General features: G+C 39.7%; 1 protein-coding gene across 1 annotated transcript; it reads left to right on the top strand.

The window, feature by feature from the left end:
* Positions 1-3,751: 3,751 nt before the first annotated feature.
* On the top strand, positions 3,752-12,761 carry LOC135089968 (lactosylceramide 4-alpha-galactosyltransferase-like). Its single transcript, XM_063986156.1, has 7 exons — positions 3,752-4,472; positions 5,281-5,395; positions 5,752-5,844; positions 6,764-6,954; positions 7,529-7,752; positions 9,434-9,640; positions 12,609-12,761. The coding sequence occupies exons 1-7, from the start codon at positions 4,145-4,147 to the stop codon at positions 12,759-12,761; spliced, it is 1,311 nt and encodes a 436-aa protein (XP_063842226.1). The 5' UTR covers positions 3,752-4,144.
* Positions 12,762-19,913: the final 7,152 nt, after the last annotated feature.

The raw sequence follows: 19,913 nt of genomic DNA, 5'->3' as shown, positions 1-19,913 counted from the left end.
CAGTGCCTCAAAAACTCAATTCCTCCATCTATCAACTCGACACAACCTTCTAGACAACTATCCCCTCTTCTTCAGTGACAATCAACTGGCCTCCCTTCCTCTTCTACACTGAACATCCTCGGTCTGTCCTTTACTTATAATCTGAACTGGAAACTTCACATCACATCTGTAGGTAAAACAGCTTCTATGAAGTTAGGCGTTGTGGGACGTCTCCGCCAGTTTTTCTCACCCCCCAGCTGCTAACTCTGTATAAGGGCCTTATCCGTCCATGTATGGAGTATGCTTCACATGTCTGGGGGGATTCCACTCATAGCGCTCTTCTAGACAGGGTGGAATCAAAAGCTTTTCGTCTCATCAACTCCTCTCCTCTAACTGACTGTCTTCAGCCTCTCTCTCACCGCCGCAATGTTGCATATCTAGCTGTCTTCTACCGCTATTTTCATGCTAACTGCTCTTCTGATCTTGCTAACTGCATGCCTCCCCTCCTTCCGCGGCCTCGCTGCACAAGACTTTCTTCTTTCTCTCACCCCTATTCTGTCCACCTCTCTAACGCAAGAGTTAACCAGTATTCTCAATCATTCATCCCTTTCTCTGGTAAACTCTGGAACTCCCTGCCTGCTTCTGTATTTCCACCTTCCTATAACTTGAATTCCTTCAAGAGGGAGGTTTCAAGACACTTATTCATCAAATTTTGACCACTGCTTTGACCCTTTTATGGGACTGGCATTTCAGTGGGCATTTTTTTTTTATTAGATTTTTGTTGCCCTTGGCCAGTGTCCTTCCTACACAAAAAAAAAAAAAAAAAAAAAAAAAAAAAAAAAAAAAAAATATATATATATATATATATATATATATATATTATATATATATATATATATATAATATATATATATATATATATATATATATATATATATATATATATTTATATATATATATATATATATATTATATATATATATATATATATATATATATATATATATATATATATATATATATATATATATATATATATATATATATATATATATATATATATATAATAATAATAATAATAATTATTATTATTATTATTATTATTATTATTATTATTATTATTATTATTATTATTATTATTATTATTATTATTATATTATTATTATTATAAGTGAATAAAAGACAAATAAATAAATTTATGAATGAATGAATGAATAAAATAAGCAAATTTGCATAATAACATGAATTCTTTACATCCTCCCACGAGAACAAACTTCCTTATCTGAATGACTTTGTGCCTTCCTCCCTTCCCCCTTTCTCTTCACACAGCTGGTGGGACGGCGGTGATGCAGAGACGTATTCAGAAACGCTCTGCTGTCTCACCACCACAATCTTCAAAGGCCACAGAAATGACCAGCCGGGTTCTCAAGAGTGTTTCTCCTGTCAGTAATGTAGAATTCTTGTTAATTTATCAGTGGAACCATAAAACACCTTTAAAAACCCGCGTATAATTCAACTCTAGCCCTTTGACTGTAGCGGAGGTGCGGCCAGAAGTGTTTCAGAATATGGACCAAACAACCTGTGTCACAGGAGCACAGGGGCGCCCCTCGGCACTCCTGCAGCGCTCTGACACCATAAAATCAGTCTTCACGCGCCGCCAGCTGAGAAGGGCGGAAAGGGGAAAATGAGGGGAAGGGGGGCAGGTAAAGGGTTGGTGATATTGAGAGATTTAAGGATGGTCATGAAGCTTATCCAGAACCATTCGTGGAAAGAGAGAGAGAGAGAGAGAGAGAGAGAGAGAGAGAGAGAGAGAGAGAGAGAGAGAGAGAGAGAGAGAGAGAGAGAGAGAGAGAGATGAGATGAGATGAGATGGGATGGGATGGGATGGGATGGGATGGGATGAGAGAGAGAGAGAGAGAGAGAGAGAGAGAGAGAGAGAGAGAGAGAGAGAGAGAGAGAGAGAGAGAGAGAGAGAGAGAGAGAGAGAGAGAGAGAGAGAGAGGTGGAGATGACACACACACACACACACATACATCTCCTGAAGCACTCACCTGTACTCAGAAGCAACCAGGTAAGCATGAAGGGCAGGTGTGTTGCCAGTCCTCCCTCTCTTTGTCTCTCCTCTCCTCTCGTGCCTCGCGTCGCTCTGTCACCCGCGCCTTCACCGATTCCCTCACAGCGCACACCACTTTCCGTCCAGCATAAAGTGATCAAAAGAATAAGTGGGTGTGATCAGGGTATCTAAGCAGGGATCATATTCTGGAAAGCCTCTGCGCAGCACCCCGACTGCTTTCAAAAGGCTCTAGATAAAGTTTAAATATGCTTTTTTATACGGTTCCAGTGACAGATTAACAAGATTTCGTTGCATTATTAAAAAGGGAAGCACTCATGAGAAAGTGGCTAATCGTCTCTATAGCCTTTGAAAATGATTGTGATGAAAGAGCAGAGCGTTTATGATTACGGGCTGAGGTCACGACCCCTTCCCTGTTCCACACACACACACACACACACACACACACACACACACACACACACCTGGTCACGAGATACAGTTAACCATAACAATTGAGGACACTAGAATATTTTCCGGTCTTCTTAACTTATCACGCTCACGGTTTTCATCGACTCGTATCTTTGCTTCTCCTTTTTTCTTTTTTTCTTTTTTTCACTGCACTTATGTCACTTGCGATCAGAGAGAGAGAGAGAGAGAGAGAGAGAGAGAGAGAGAGAGAGAGAGAGAGAGAGAGAGAGAGAGAGAGAGATCCCATCCCTTTCTTCCATCCTTCCCGCCAGCCTTCCCTTCAAATATACACAAAGTTATCGGAAATGGACAGTTAGGAGCGGAAGTGACAGATCGTGTTTAGCGCGATATGAGAATAATGACCTTCTTTTCCCTTTCCTCCTCACACACACACACACACACACACACACACACACACACACACACACACACACATTTGGGCTGTGAATATACTATAGGAGGTGTATTCATGATCTTCACACACACACACACACACACACACACACACACAGACAGTGGTCAGATGGTAATTAAAGCATCACAACTTACAGCACATCACCTCACAAAACATGACATGAAAATTGCAGTCACCAGGCGCAATGCACTAAGCAAGGTGGGAAGCACGAAGTTCACTGATAGCGCCTGTTAAGTGTTTGCATTGGGAGCGTAATACACTTTGGATGCAGGGAAGGGTGTTGTAGACGCACCGAGAGGTCTTCTTCAGCTACAGTATTAGGTGATCTGATTTACCGATCATGCCTCTCATCGTAGGGTCAAGGAAAGGCAATTCTCTTGCCGACGTTTATTGGTGAAGTTGAACAAGCTATCCGTCTCGGTTTCTCATAACATAACATATACATTGGTATAAAAACATTCTCAACATATCACAATACTCATAGACAACATATACAATCAATTTGATAATATGACATTCAGTTTCTACCACAAAACCAATATATTTGCCTCGGTTACCTACCTGTCCGTGTTTGTATGACTGCGCCCACTGAGTGAGTGACACTTTTAAGCTATGAATGATGGAACTGCACCCTGTTAACAAGTGAACATCGACTCAAAGCTTTATATAGAGTTGAATACTACTAAGTCTGTATATCACATATGTTTTCATGCAGATAATAAGCTATTAGACATTTCACTTCTGATTATAAAGGAATAATGATGTAAGGCACATACACAGTAACAGGAGTGTTGAGACTTTAGATCATGGCGTGCAGTGTAGGCAGGCAAAGGGAGGGTGGGTGCGAGCATTGAGTCATTCCCGACACTCTTGTTCTGAAATGAACAGGACGCAATCGTAGAGAGAGGACGTGAAACATGACAACCTGGAGGCCCTGAGCGTGGGGACCATATTCTGAAACACCTGAGCGCCAAACCTCCACGACATTCAAAAGGTTCTTGTTGAAATTACACGGATTATTAAGATGCTATTTGGCTTTAGTGACAGATTAACGAGATTGCTACATTATTAACGGGACAAGCACTCTTGAGAACCCGGCTGATCATGTCTGTGGCCTCGGAAAATAGTGGTGGTGAGAGAGCATGGCGTTTCAGAATACGGGCCTGAGACGTGTGTAGTGGTGAGGTGTTGCCGCGGTGGCGGGCAGTGCGTGGAGGAGAGGCGGGGAGATGGCTTCCTCCACCTGGCTCGCCGGGAGGGCAGGGATGGCGTCTCAATGGCGGAAGATGACCCCCGTGGACTCTGGGGTGCAGGAAGCCACAGAAGGGAAACCTCCAAAATGTACCACTCATGTGTTTCACTCAGACCAGAGAGCGGGAGGCGTGGCCAACATGTGGAGCGTGACCACCGTGAGCAAGGCGTTCCGAGTGCTGCTGCTGCTGATGCTGGTGGCGGGCGGCATCCTCACCTTCCACTACTCCTATGACAACAAGTACCTTGTCAGACTGCAGAACGCCACCCTTCGCCTCGTGTCGCAGGGGTTCACGCAGCACCAAGGTGAGAAAGTTGTACGAGTATAAGTCTGTGTGATGAAAACGCAAACTGTGTCACTTTTTTTTTTTTTTTTTTACTTGAGGAATGTCATTTTTTATGCTATCAAAATACTTCGCCGGTTTTCATTTTTTTTTTCATATATTTCTTATACTAGGTTGGAGTTTTCCAAATAGTTCAAACCTTAGTGATGGAAATGCAAAACTACATTCATTCTGCATGTAACTCAAGTAATAGGCCTCAGGTAAAGGCAAAGGTCTTCCGGACACTCCCACCCTCTCCCTGGTGACGTGACGTGCTCCTTCCGCTGTGATGTGTCTTCAGCTGAGTTTTTGATCAGTGCTCAGGTTTTGTGGTGTCTTAAATCTGCAGGTTTTGATGTGCCTCGTGTGTGTGTGTGTGTGTGTGTGTGTGTTTATTTATTATCAAAGTAGTAGTAGTAGTAGTAGTAGTAGTAGTCTTATCCTTATTTCATCCTTCTCACTAAAGCAATAGATTAGTGTGATTTTCACTCTTCCATTTCTCACACTAAAAAGGAAAAAAAAAAAAAATGCAATTCTCATGGTTCCTAATTCTTCCCTTATCACTACGACTTAAAGTATTCATAGGCAGGACCAGCGCAAGACATTAAATAGGTTAATCTGATCTAAGCTCTTGTACTCAATAATATTCAAAACGACAATTAAGTGGGATCTCTCTCTCTCTCTCTCTCTCTCTCTCTCTCTCTCTCTCTCTCTCTCTCTCTCTCTCTCTCTCTCTCTCTCTCTCTCTCTCTTTTTTTTAACCGTTACAGCCCTCGAACATTCTCCTTCAGGTGTGGCAGACGGCAGCGGGCAGAGTTTGCCGTCGTGGCGAGAAGTTGTGTGTAAACAAAGGCAGAACAAAACGCATGAGGGAAAGAAAACCCCGACCCTGAAGCAGTTATTTAGGTGAGTCACTTGTACACACACACACACACACACACACACACACACACACACACACACACACACATTTTACTTCTCATGATTTACGTTTCATTTTCATAATCTTCGCTTATAAGAATCTTACTCATAACACACTCTCTCTCTCTCTCTCTCTCTCTCTCTCTCTCTCTCTCTCTCTCTCTCTCTCTCTCTCTCTCTCTCTCTCTCTCTCTCTCTCTAAGCCAGACATACAGGCATACAGATAAAATAACAAGCAAAGCACTTGCTCCAAAGCGTACAACTCTTGATACACGTCTTTGTTAACATTTAAAAGCGTTGATTATCGCAGTTCATTATTTCTCTCCTCTCTTGTCGTGCAGGGATGCGATCCCTGAGGAGAACCGTAACATTTTCCTGATGGACACAGCGTGCAACCCGACACCGAAGTTCCGGGTTTGGTGCTCCGTGGAAAGGCGAGTGGAGAATATTAACTGACCACAAGGACTGCATTCTCAAACATTAGGCTTCTTGTCTCCTTTTCTGTCGACAGGCTTCATGAGCGTTACTGGAATTCTCAAGAGGGTTTTCATAATTCCAGTACTCGTCATAAGTAAAAAATACAAGCCAACCACCGGGACTACATTCGCAAACATTCAAGCATCTTGTGTCATTTATTTCTGACAGGCTTCAGTGAGGCTTACTGGAATTCTCTGGAGGGTTTTCATGATTGTAGTTATCGCCATAAGTCTGCAGGGTATGTTTGCCATGTTTCGTTAAGTATACGGGAAAGTTTGCCATATTTCGTTAATTCTGCGGACGCGTGTTTGCCACATTTCATTAAGTCCACGGTAAGCATTCCTCACATTCCGGTAAATTTACGGGGAAGGTTTGCTGCGCTTCGTTAAGTCTATGGAGAGTGTTTGCTATATTTCAATAACTCTACGGAAAGTTTGCTGCATTTCAGTAAATCTACATGAATCCTTCGCATAATTTCATTTCATTCTCTGTGCACAGAATGTTTGGCTTGTTTGATTTAAGTCTTAGTCAATGGTGAGTGTTTGGGGTATTTCATTGTTAGCAGGGTATGGGTTCTCGCATGTGCCTTCCAGTTATCATGCCAATACACTGTTACAGAGGTATTATTATCATTACTATTATTATTATTATTATTTTGTTGTTGTTGTTGTTGCTGTTGTTATTATTATTATTATTATTATTATTATTATTATTATTATTATTATTATTATTATTATTATTATTATTATTGTTATTATTATTGTTATTACCCTCATTAACATTCTTCCCTCTCTCCTTCTCTCATTACCTTAACTTTCGTACCTTCCCTTGACTTCCATCCTCCACACCTTTCTCCCCGCTGCTTCCTGCCATCAGCTGGGCGCGGCAGAACCCAGAGCGCCAGGTGTGGTTTCTCCTCACCTCGGACAGGATAGAGGACAACACAGGGCTCTCCTCCACGCTGCTCCACCAGTACGCCAACCTGCAGGTGGTGACCGCTGACCTGGATGACATGTTTAGGGACACACCCCTCCTCGGCTTCTTTAACGAACGCAAGTGGACCAAGTGTGAGTGAATGGGTGTTGTTGGCGTTGTTGTTGTTGTTCTTGTTGTTTTCACTGTTTGTGTTGTTGCAAGTGATGGTGGTAATGATAGTATTAGTATTAGTAATAGTAGTAGTAGTAGTATAGTAGTAGTAGTAGTAGTAGCTGTAGTAGTAATAGTAGTAGTAGTAGTAGTAGTAGTAGTAGTAGTAGTAGTAGCTGTAGTAGTAATAGTAGTAGTAGTAGTGGTAGTAGTAGCAGCAGTAGTAGTAGTAGTAGTAGTAGTAGTAGTAGTAGAAGTTGTTGTAGTAGTAGTAGTAGTAGTAGTAGTAGTAGTAGTAGTAGTAGTAGTAATAGTAGTAGTAGTGGTAGTAGTAGAAGTAGCAGCAGTAGCAGCAGTCATCATTGCAATATCCTTCACCTTACTATCCTACATCTTCAACTTCAAATGAAATATTGTTACATCTCATAAACAGCATCGTAAAGATCAGGTATGTTTGAGTTTGTCCTTCCTTTGTATTCCATTGTGTACATACCGTGGCGATCCGCACACAAATGGTGACAGCGCAAGTGACAGAAGTGGATGTTACTCTTGCAGCATGGAAGGTGGAGCTGCTGGCCAATATGCTGCGGGTGCTGGTGTTGTGGTGGTGGGGCGGCGTGTACAGCGACACGGACATCATCAGTGTACGGACCCTCACCTTGCCTAAGAACTCCGTGGGCTTTGAGAGTTCCGGCAAGTTAGGCAATGCATTCTTCAGTTTCCAAGCCCGCCACCCTGTCCTCTACTATTTGATGAAAGACATGCCACGCCATTTTGAGGTGTTTATTGTTGTGATTCAAAAGTTTTTTTTCCCTTCACTGCAGTGACTTCTTCCAGTAGTACATAATATGAAGATTTGGTGGAAATCTAAGGTATAATGTTTTAAAGGCATCACAGGCAGAAAGATTAATGAAAAAATTAATTCCCTAAAGTGCCTGTGGATTTTTGGTTTAGTTAAATTGTCCAGGATTAGTCTAGAGAAGTGATAAATGTCATAGATCTTTAACAGTGAAACGGTTAAATCTCTCCCCTCATTCTAGTCATTACATGAAAGTTTTCCTTCATGGCCTCAGTGTTAAATCCATCCTTTACCGTTCTCATTTTATCACAAAAGCTTTACTCCTTAACCATTCAATCTTTTCTGCGAGATTTAACTTGCTTGTTATGTTAATTGTAGTTAGTGCAGGGTGCCCAGGATACTCTATGGTGCTCAGTAGAACGACCAAGGCAACAATAGAGGCTGGAGTGGCGAGGTAGCTGGCACAGAGGAACGGTGCACGGAGGACTTGGGTGTCAGGGAGAAGCAGACATGTTGTCTCTATCACCAACGTTGCCGCCATTTATACTAGATTTAGCTTGCTTTTATTTTGTTGTAGTGGTAGAAGGAGTATCCATAGTGGCAGCAGCAAGAGCAGTAAAAGCAGGAGAATGAGAAGAATGAGAGCTAGCATTGGTTGCCATAGTAGAATTAGACAACAGCTATGGAGAACAAGTAGGAGGAAGTTTGACAGAAGCCTTGAAGCAGCTGAAGAAGGCATGGTAGCGTAGCAGTTAGCAGGTGACCCAGAAGAACAGCCAAAGCAGCAACAGAGGCTGGAGTAGCTGACGAGCAGGCAGGACGCATGGGCAGGAGACAAGCAAGTGAATTCCCCATCCCACTGCTGCCACCACATTATGTGCTGTTGGGCACAACAAGTCACTAAAGGATTGTCCAGGTGCTAAGCAGCTAAAGGAAACAGTAAACACTGCATAGAGCAGCTCCGGTATATTAAAATAATCCACAATATACAGAGCATGACTGACTGGCCAAAGGAGCAGGCTGTTACTGACTAAGAACAATCACACAGTAATCCTGCCAAAATGGGGACGAGAAGCGTCTTACATGAAAATGATAGATAAAATAATAGTAATAATGGTGATCATAATAATAGTAAAAAGAAAATGAACTTATAATAAATACATACTATCACACTTTCCTTTGCTGTTCTCAGTCATTATCCAAAAGTTTCTGCATTATAGCCACTGAATCTTTAGTTTCCAGTCTTTTCCCAAACCCTCACCACATGGTTTCAGTATTAAATCCATCTTTTACTTGCCTCATTTATCACTGACATTTTACTTCTTATTCATTCTTATTTATCCTTTCCCTTGCTGTTCTCAGTAATTACACAGACGCTCTTGCATTAGGGACATAATATCTTCACGGTTTCCAATCTTACCAAATCTCTCACCACATGACTTCAATATTAAATCTATTTTTTACTGTTTTCTCTTATCATAAAAGTTTTACTAATTCATTTTTCCCTTTACTGCTTTCTTTTATTAACCAAACGTTTCTGCATTATGGCCATTTAATATTCACTGTTTCTAATCTTCCCGCTGGTCATAACACATTTCACTAAATCTTCACTGTTTCCTATCATTACCCAATTCCTCACCGCAATATTTCTCTCCCTACAGCCTAATCGGTGGGGATGCATCGGGCCACACGCCATAACACGCGTCATGAAAGAAATATGCGGGGACAGGATGGAAAAGAAGATCCAAAGACAGCCGGTGATCTGCCCAGGGAACATTACAATCTTCCCTCACAGCACCTTCTATCCCGTGCACTACAGTGAATTTGAGTACTACTTCCTCCCTGGCGAAGGCAACAAGTTCAATGAGGTGAGAAGGGCCTTGATTACTTAGTAACGGTGCTTATTTCTTATTTTTTATGTATTTTATTTAATTATTTATTTATTTTATTTATTTATCTTTTTTTTGTGGAGTACGGTCACTGGCCAAGGGAAACAAAAAAAAAAAAAAGGAAAAAAATTCGACTGAGATTCCAGTCCCAAAAGAGATGTCAAGAGAATAATCGAAAATTGAAGGATAAGTGTCTTGAAACCGCCCTTTTGAAAGAGTTCAAGTCATAGGAAGAAGGAAATGCAGAAGCACAAAGGAAGTTCCAGAGTTTACCAGAGAAAGTGATGAATGACTGAGAGCACTGGTTAAGTCTTGCATTAGAGAGGTGAAGAATATAATGATGAAAGAATGAAGAAAGTCTTCTGCTGCGAGTCCGCGGAAGGAGAGGAGGAATGCAGTTAGCAAGATCAAAAGAGCAGTGAGCATGAAAATATCGGTAGAATGTAGCAAAACATACATCACTGCGGCGATGAAAAAGAGGTTGAAGACAGTCAATTAGAGGAGAGGAGTTTATAAAACGAAAAGCTTTTAATTCCACCTTATCTAAAATAACGGTATGAGAGGAGCGCCCCCATACATGTGAAGCATACTCCATGCATGGATGGATAAGGTCCCTGTACAGAGTTAGCAGCTAGTGGTGGGGAGGGGGAGAAAAATTGGCAGAGACGACTCAGAACGCCTAACTTCAAAGAAGCTCTTTTAGCTAGAGATGAAATGTGAAGTTTTCAGTTTAGATTACAAGTAAAGGACAAACCAAGGATGTTCAGTGTAGATGAGGGGGACAGTGGAGTGTCACTGAAGAAGAGGAGATAGTTGTCTAGAGGACTGTATCGAGTTGATAGATGGAGGAATTGAATTTTTGAGGCATTGGTCAATACTAAGTTTACTCTGCCGCAACCAGAAATTTTAGAGAGATCAGAAGTCAGGCCTTCTGGGCTTCCTTATGAGAGCTGTTTACTTCCGGAAGGAAAAATGCAGGGTGGTATAATTATCATAGGAGTGGATAGGACAAGAAGTTTGGTTTAGAAGATCACTAATGAATAATAGGAATAGAGTGGGTGACAGAACAGAACCCTGAAGAACACCACTGTTAATAGATTTAGAAGAACAGTGACCGTTTACCACAGGAGCAATAAAACGGTCAGGAAAGAAACTTGAGATGAAGCTACAGAGAGAAGCATAGAAGCCACAGGAGGGTAGTTTGGAAATCAAAGCTTTGTGCCAGACTCTACATATCAAAAACTTTTGATATGTCTAAGGCACCAGCAAAAGTTTCACTAAGATCCCTAAAAAAAAAAGATGACCAAGAATCAGTAAAGAAAGTCAGTAGAGTGGCCTTGACGGAACCCATACTGGCGGTCAGATAGAAAAATTGTGAAGCAATAGATGTTTAAGAATCTTCCTGTTGAGGATAAATTAAAGAACTTTAGATAGTCAGGAAATCAAAACAATAGGATGGTAGTTTGAGGAATTAGAACGGTCACCCTTTTTAAGAACAGGCTGAATGTAGGGAAACTTTCAGCAAGAAGGAAAGGCAGATGTTGATAGACAGAGTTGAAAGAGTTTGACTAGGCAATGTGCAAGCACAGAGGTACAATATCAGAGAACAATAGGAGGGACCTTATCAAGTCCATAAACTTTCCGAGGGTTAAGACCAGCAAGGGCATGGAAAACATCACTGTGAAGGATCTTAATGGGTAGCATAAAGTAGTTGGAGAGTGGAAAAAATGAGGAACAAGCCCTGAATCATCCAAGTTGGAGTTTTTAGCAAAGGTTTGAGTGATAGAGATAGATGAGATGGCATCAGGTTGAAATTAAGGAGGAAAAGATGAAGAAGTAAAGTTATTAGAAATGTTTTTGGCTAGGTGCCAGAAATCTCGAAGGAGATAGATCATGAAAGATTTTTACACTTTCTATTAATGAAGGAGTTTTTGGCTAGAAGGAGAACAGACTTGACATGATCCCGGGCAGAAATATAAAGCGCATGAGATTCAGGTGATGGAAGGCTCAAGTACCTTTTGTGCGCCACCTCTCTATCATGTACTCGTATAGCACGAGAATAGGCTGTGTTAAACCAAGGTTAGGAAGGCTTAGGTCGAGAGAAGGAGTAAGAAATGTACGCCTTCATGCCAGACACTATCACCTCTGTTATGCGCTCAGCACAGAGACAGGTCTCTGACACGGAAGCAGTATTCATTCCAAGGAAAATCAGAATAACATCTCAGGTCCCCCCAATTAGCAGAGGCAAAACGCTAGAAGCACATCCACTTTGGTGGATACTGAGGAAGGATTGGAGCGATAGGACAGGATACAAATATGAGGTTGTGATCAAAGGAGCCCAACAGAGAGGATAGGATGACAGCATAAACAGAAGGATTAGAGGTTAGGAAAAGATGAAGAATATTGGGCGTAACTCCAAGACGGTCAGGAATACCAGTTCATCTAGGTTAGTTCACCAGAGAAAGGAGACGAAAGCCAAAAGCTGGTGGTGAACAATGAAGTCTCCAAGAATGGAGATCTCCGCAAAACGAAAGAAAGTTAGAATGTTCTCCACTTCGGAAATTAAGTAGTTAAGGATTTTTTTTATAGTCAGAGAAGTTAGATATACAGCATAGATAAATTTAGTTTGTGAGTGACTCTGAAGTTGCAGCCAGATGATGGAAAATTTGGAGATTCAAGAGCGTGGGCACGAGAGCAAGTTAAGTTGTTGCGCACATAGACGCAGCATCCAACTTTGGATTGAAAATAAGAATGGAGAAAGTAGGAGGAAATAGAAAAGGGACTACTGTCAGTTGCCTCAGACACCCGCGTTTTGGTGAGAAAAAAAAGATGAGGTTTGGTAGAAGAGAGGTAGTGTTCTACAGACTGAAAATGGTTTGTTTGAGTTGTTTTATTTTGGTCATATTTTATTGTGTCAAGGTATTCCTGTCTTCCTTCCCTTCGCCAGAAATTCAGCATGGCCTTCGCTTTGCACTTCTGGAATAAATTGAGCAAGAATTACCTGGTGAAGGCGAACAGCAACAGCTTGTACGAGGTGGCGGCCAAGAGGTTCTGTCCCACTACCTACAGATTTGCCACCGCGGAGTCTGGCGTCTTCTGAACACATTTACCGACTTAACTACTGCCTCATTCCGTATCTAAATTTTGGACATATTTGCAACAACTCCGGTGATGTTTTCCATGCCTTCGCTGGCCTTATGGACCTGAGGGGTTTCTCCTATTGTTCTCTGTAACTGTGCCTCCATACTTGCACCTTGCCTAGTTAAACTCTTCCTACTCTTTCTACCAACATCTACCTTTCCTTCTTGCTGGAAGTTTGCCTACATTCAACCTGTTCCTAAAAAGGGTGACCATTCTAATCCCTCAAACTACCGTCCTATTGCTTTAATTTCCTGCCTATCTAAAGTTTTTGAATCTATCCTCAACAGGAAGATTCTTAAACATCTATCATTTCACAACGTTCTATCTGATCGCCAGTATGGGTTTCGTCGAGACCGCTCTATTGGTGATCTTCTGGCTTATTGAATATTAGTCATCCTCTTTAGGGATTTTGGTGAAACTTACACTTTTAATAGAGTCTGATACAAAGATTTGATTTCCAAACTACCCTCCTATGGCTTTTATCCTTCCCTCTGTAACTTAACCTCAAGTTTCCTTTCTGGCAGTTCTATTGCTGCTGTGGTAGACAGTCACTGTTCTCCTAAATCTATTAACAGTGGTGTTATTCAGGGTTCTGTCCTGTTGCCCACTTTTTCCTATTATTCATCAATGATCTTCCAAACCAAACTTCTTGCCCTATCCACTCCTGTGCTGATGATACCACTCTGCAGTTTTCCACATATTTTCGTAGACATCCAGCTTTTCAGGAAGTAAACTTTTCACGCAGGGAAGCCACAGAAAGCCTGACTTCTGATTTTTCTAAAATTTCTGGTCGGGACTTAACGGACAAACTTAGTATTGTTCAATGCCTCAAAAACTCAATTCCTACATCTATCAACTCGATACAATCCTCTCTTCTTCAGTGACACTCAACTGTCCCCCTCTTCTACACTGAACATCCTTGGCCTATCCTTTGCTTATAATCTAAACTGGAAGCTTCACATTTCATTTCTAGCTAAAACATCTTCTATGAAGTTAGGCGTTCTGAGTCATCTCCGCCAATTTTTCTTACCCCCCTCAACTGCTAACTCTGTACTGGGTCCTTATTCGCCCATGTATACATTATGTTTCACATGTGAGATGGGGTTCCACTCATACCGCTATTTTAGACAGGGTGAAATCAAAAGATTTTCGTCTTATCAACTTCTCTCCTCTAGCTGACTGTTTCCCGCCTCTTTCTCATCGCTTCAATGTTGCATCCCTTGCTATCTTCTACCAATATTTTCTAATATTCTACCAATATTTGAGGCAGCATTTGTAAACGTTTTTGTGTCATACCTCAAAAAGTGTTCAAGAAGAGGGAACAACAAAATCTTTATTTTTTTAGTTGTTTTGCTGTAAGCTTAGGATATACCTTAACTATCTCTTGGTACCATGTAAGGTGTTGTCAAATATTTTGGGGCGCCCCACCACCATTTTTGTGGTGAAGCACATCCTGGCGTCCCTCATCATGCCGTATCTTCACCAATGCACTCACAGTCTTTTCACTGTACTAGATATGTGTTTTTTTTTTCTATTTATTTCACCTTTCCAGTGAAACTTTTAACACTTGTACAATGTAATCTTGGCCGGTATAGTTTCCAAGCATCGCACATCACCTCAATAAAACACTTTGTTTAAAACAAACACGGATAATACTGAAATAAAGCAAGCGTTCTTCTCTGAGATTAATTCTTACTGTATCTGCAGTAATATGGTTACTGAATGTAAAGCAGTATGCAATATCTTCCACAAACTTACAGATGCTTAGATAAAATTAGTTGAAAATCGGGTATTCTTTTACTCTTGCATCAGTCCCAATATGGCTTTTCTTACTCTTCTCATCAGATAGAGCTTTTCATTCTGAGTAATTTAAACCCCATATATATATATCCGCCGTAAATTGTTTATAATCCTGACAGCAATTTTCAAGGATTTATTTGTTTTGGAGAAGCAAACTCGTTCGCTGCCCTGACAACACTGGGAAGTGACTCATCCTTGCCTGTGATGGGGGGGGGGGGGGCCGGACACTGATAGCGTTCCTTAGATCTGCCCAATCTAGTCTACCCTGGTGAAGGTGTGTTCGTTCGTGCGTGCGTATGTTACATCTGTTGTGCAAATGCGAAATTAGTCACGGTGATTGGTTCTTTTGTTTGAGAATGCAGCCGCTGGCCAATTAAAAAATAAAGAATTAATCTAGCCATTCATAGCCTTTTATTTCATCCTGTGGAGGGAGAAGCGGCTCAATTTGAAATACTTGAATTAGCCTGAGGAAGATATCTGTCGGCGGTGGGTGTCACCTCGACTGTTTCTGGTGCATCGTCAGATTTTACGAAGATAAATAAGGTAACGATTTCATTAATTTCTTAGCCTTACCAGTTAGGTTAGGTTAGACTAGTTTGATTAGGTTAGACTAGTTTTAATTAGGTTAGGTTGTTAGTTTAGTTAGGTTATGTTAGTTTGGTTAGGTTAGGTCAGTTTAGTTAGGTTAAGTTAGTTTGGTTAGGTTAGGTTGTACTGGTAAATACTGCTTCTTCTAGTGCAGAACGCCCAGGATGAAGATAAACTCGTTTAAAGGCAGCTGTAGGTATATTAATATAAATAAGACTGTACAAAATGATAACTGATGAGCTGCCAGCAAGTCACATGTCCGCAATGTCCGCATGTCCGCAGCGAGTCACAATGTTCGCAATGAAGAGTGTTATGTGTGGGTGCGCGCGCGCGCGCACCCACACATAACACTCTTCATTGAACTTCTCCCTCATAACAGCTTCCAATGTTCCTTCATGGACACACATTACATTCACCACACACACTAACACCATAAAGGCTGCAGGCAAAGGAGCCACTCACAATATTCACCTGCACAGAAAAGGTTGAAATCTGGAGTATATTAATTGTATTCGTCCAGAGCAATTGGGATAAGGGATTCTGAGCCTGTAGGAGTCAGTAGTCAGTATACAGGTTATGCAAAATTGTTACATATTCCAGTAGTGCAGATACTACCATGGAATTCTAACGGTTTTGATGTTGCTGTGTTTAGATGACTGATGGTGAAGGGTGTGTGAGGATCACGCGTAAATAACATGCGTATTAAATACAGAAGTTCATAATGTTATTTTCAGACACACACCACATTCACCGTACACACTAATACCAAAGAGAGTGGAGAAAAGTAATCACTCACAATATTCACCTGCATGTCTTTATATAGCAATTTTTCACATTATCTTTGTTTAATAGAAATCACCAATGTTTTGGAGCTTCAGCTGTAGTGGCAGAAACACAAAGACACAAAAATAATGATCTTTTGTCCTAAGCAGTGTTTTCCTTTTCTTCTATTGAGTGGTTCAATTCCTCGACCAAGCTAAGACTTCTCATGGCTAAATATTTACCCCACCCTCATATCGATTTCTTAGTGTTTGGATGGAGTGCCGATGTTGCGGCGCCAAGATGGAAACTTTGAATCAATCAGTCAATCTATGGAGTGTCCAAGGCCGGAGGGTGGTGACATTGATGGTAGTAGTAAAGATCCCCCACTAAATAATATATGGTTGTATTTGGGAGTGCAGTGGCTTAGTCATTACACAGTACAGAAGATAAAATAGTATGGCATGTTACATGCACAAGAAATAACGAGGAGGAAGTAGAAAATATATATTGCTGTTTAGACCATTGAATAACTAGTCTTTTCCATGTACACGGAAAATACAAACCACTAAATATTGCGTAGGAAAAATACATAAAATAATTCTCAGACATGATTTGTTTATGAAAAAAGGAAAGCAGATGGAGGAAATAAGGGACTGAGAGCCGTAAATATGAGTGAAAATGAGACAATAAAGAGTAAATGAGGTAAGGAGTTGCTGACTTTTCCCTCGAGCACTGCGCATGTCATAACTTGTTACGAGTGAAGAAGAAATGGCTAAGTGTGGTGGCCTTGTGCCTCTCGCAGAAAAGACGGATAGTTATGCCGTGTGTTCAGTTATTCAAGCCACAGTCTACAGCAAGGAAGGTAATGTGAGGTTAATTAAGTATCCACAAGACTGGGCCATCTCGACTCCTACTCGTTCGTGGGAGGGAGTCGCGTCAGAGCGAAGTGAACCTTTTTTTTTTTTTTTCCCCTTTCATAATAGATCGCTCTTGGGATATTTTTTTTCTTATGTATTGTGGAGCGTTAAGGAAACACTTTAGATGAACCTGAGGATGGAAACTTAGGACTTTAGATACTGCGGGATTGTATCAATTCTCATTTGTTTCGTGTCTCGCTCTGGGTTCCGAGTGACAAGCTGAGGCGGCTCACACTGGACATTAGCTAACCTCCGCTCCTTGGTTGCAGGTGAATGTATTATTTCAGTGCTTACAGTGAATATAACTTGATTGAAAGAAGGGCATTCTCTAACCTCGGCTTCTCCTTCTTCTTCTTCTTCTGTTCTTCTTCTTGTTGTTCTTGTTCTTGTGGTGGCGGTGGTGGTGGTAGTGGTTCTTCCCCTTCTGATGGTGGTGGTGGTGGTAGTGGTTCTCCCTCTGTATATGGTGGTGGTGATAGTGGTGGTGGTGGTTGTGGTTGTGGTTCTTCTCCCTCTGATGCTGGTGGTGGTTGTGGTTCTTCCTCTGATGGTGGTGGTGGTAGTGGTGGTGGTTCTTCCTCTGATGGTGGTGGTGGTAGTGGTGGTGGTTCTTCCTCTGATGGTGGTGGTGGTGCTGCTTCTTCCTCTGCTGGTGGTGGTGGTGCTGCTTCTTCCTCTGCTGGTGGTGGTGGTGCTGCTACTTCCTCTGCTGGTGGTGGTGGTGGTGCTTCTTCCTTTGCTGGTGGTGGTGGTGCTTCTGTTCATTTTGAGTGTCTTTACTCTTATTAGTCTTATAATCACTGCAATGACAAATATAAGAACAGTAATAATTATCAGGAATTTTAGTGTCCATTTATTTATTCTTTTTCTTCCAGAGGAGAGTTAAAAGGTTTCTATTTCCTCCTGCAGGCTGACGGAGGGAGTCACTGCCGCCTTGGTGATGTCAGAAGGTCAGGACTGTTGTGTATGTTATGAGGAGAAAATATTTAAGCTACCCATCATTATTAAGTTTTCTGTTATAATGACTTGCCCATTTTCTGTGCTTAGTCTTAAGGAGGATTCAAACAGTTTCAAGAGATTCAAGTACTGTTTAGTTCTTACGTTGAGCTCTCATTTATGTGTATAATGAAGTGTATATGCGTTATGCAGGATGTCAGGGTGTCAGAACGCCGCTGTGTTGACGTCAGGGTGTCACGTGCCCTTCGCTGCCTGTTAGTGGGGTAGCGTGATGTAATTCTCCAGTTTCCATGTTTGCCCCTACGGAGTTATGCGTGAGTTCCACTTTCCTCTTTCCTTTTTTTTTTTTTTTCATTCTATTTCCATGTAATACTTTCCAATTTTCTTCGGCTTTATATATATATATATATATATATATATATATATATATATATATATATATATATATATATATATATATATATATATATATATATATATATATATATATATATATATATATATATATATATATATATATATATATATATATATATATATATATATATATATATATATATATATATATATATATATATATATATATATATATATATATATATATATATATATATATATATATATATATATATATATATATATATATATATATATATATATATATATATATATATATATATATATATATATATATATATATATATATATATATATATATATATATATATATATATATATATATATATATATATATATATATATATATATATATATATATATATATATATATATATATATATATATCGCACTGTTTTCCTGTTTTCTTATATTTTTTTTCTTTGCTTTTTCGTTTTTGTTTTCATGCAATATTTTTACCGTTTTTGTTCAGTTGAATATTTTCATTTTCATTTTTTTCAGTTTTCATACAATAATTTCATTTTTCTTGTTTTATATATGATGTTTTCCTTTGCTATCGTGCATTTTTTTTTCCTATTTTCCAATATTCCTTGAATTTTCCCGCAATGTCTTCCTATTTTGTTCTATTTCTTATTTTCATTATTTTCCTCTTCTTTTTCCATGTGTTGTTTCTCTGATTTCTTTCAAGTTATATATTTTCTTTTTCTTTTTGTTTTTGTTTTAGTGCAATATTTTCCTATTTTAATTTCCCTTATTCTTTCTTTTATTTCACGTATTTTCATATTTTTATCATGTTTGTTTTTGTTTCATGTAATATTTTCCTATTTTTTTCTGTTTTCCTTTTCCTTCTATTTCCATGCTTTTATGTTTTATATATATTTTTTTTCTTTTTAGTTCCCATGCAATATTTTGTTTTCCTTTTTTCCTGTGATATCTATTTTTTTTTATTTTCTCTGTCTCTTTGTTTTCCTGCAATATTTTCTGTTTTTTTCTTTTATTTCCTTCATGTATTGTTTCCTTCTGATGCCACGCAATATTTTCTTATTTTCCAATTTCCTTCTGTTTTCACCCATTATATTCCTATTTTGGCAGAGAGAGAGAGAGAGAGAGAGAGAGAGAGAGAGAGAGAGAGAGAGAGAGAGAGAGAGAAATCACCACAGTACAAGGAGATAAGAGGTAAAAGAAACACGTTGATAGCAGAATGAACTAAAGAAGGACAAAAGAGATGATAGGGAAAGAGGAGACAGAGGAAGGGATACTAAGGACTAAGGACGAAGGACTAAGTAATTACAAAAAGGGAGGCCTACACTTCATCACGTACTGAACCTCCAGGGAGACTCAATCTTGACACGCCCAACCTTTTTATTCGAATTAAAAAAAATAAATAAATAAATAAAAAAATAAAATAATAATAATAATAATAATAATAATAATAATAATAATAATAATAATAATTGGCCTTTCTTTGTTTTTCATTTTATTTTCATTTTGTTTTATGTACTTTCGGGAATTTCTAGTTTTTTTTCTTTCTTTTTCTTTTTTTTTTTTTTCATTTTAAGCAATTAATTTCCGTGCGTTTATATCTTATTTATTTATTTATGTGTGTGTGTGTGTGTGTGTGTGTGTGTGTGTGTGTGTGTGTGTGTGTGTGTGTGTGTGTGTGTGTGTGT

Source organism: Scylla paramamosain, chromosome 34 (genome assembly GCF_035594125.1).
Source record: "Scylla paramamosain isolate STU-SP2022 chromosome 34, ASM3559412v1, whole genome shotgun sequence".
Taxonomy (NCBI): domain Eukaryota; kingdom Metazoa; phylum Arthropoda; class Malacostraca; order Decapoda; family Portunidae; genus Scylla; species Scylla paramamosain.
The sequence above is the reverse complement of the archived record's forward strand: the minus strand, read 5'-3'. Positions and strand labels throughout refer to the sequence as shown.

What these genes read in the sequence shown, in the direction of transcription:
- LOC135089968 (XM_063986156.1), top strand. Translation starts at nt 4,145, where the DNA reads ATGGCTTCCTCCACCTGGCTCGCCGGGAGGGCAGGGATGGCGTCTCAA. An exon ending in ACCCTGAAGCAGTTATTTAG is followed by an intron (nt 5,396 to 5,751) that starts GTGAGTCACTTG and finishes CTTGTCGTGCAG; the next exon opens with GGATGCGATCCCTGAGGAGA. An exon ending in CGAACGCAAGTGGACCAAGT is followed by an intron (nt 6,955 to 7,528) that starts GTGAGTGAATGG and finishes TTACTCTTGCAG; the next exon opens with CATGGAAGGTGGAGCTGCTG.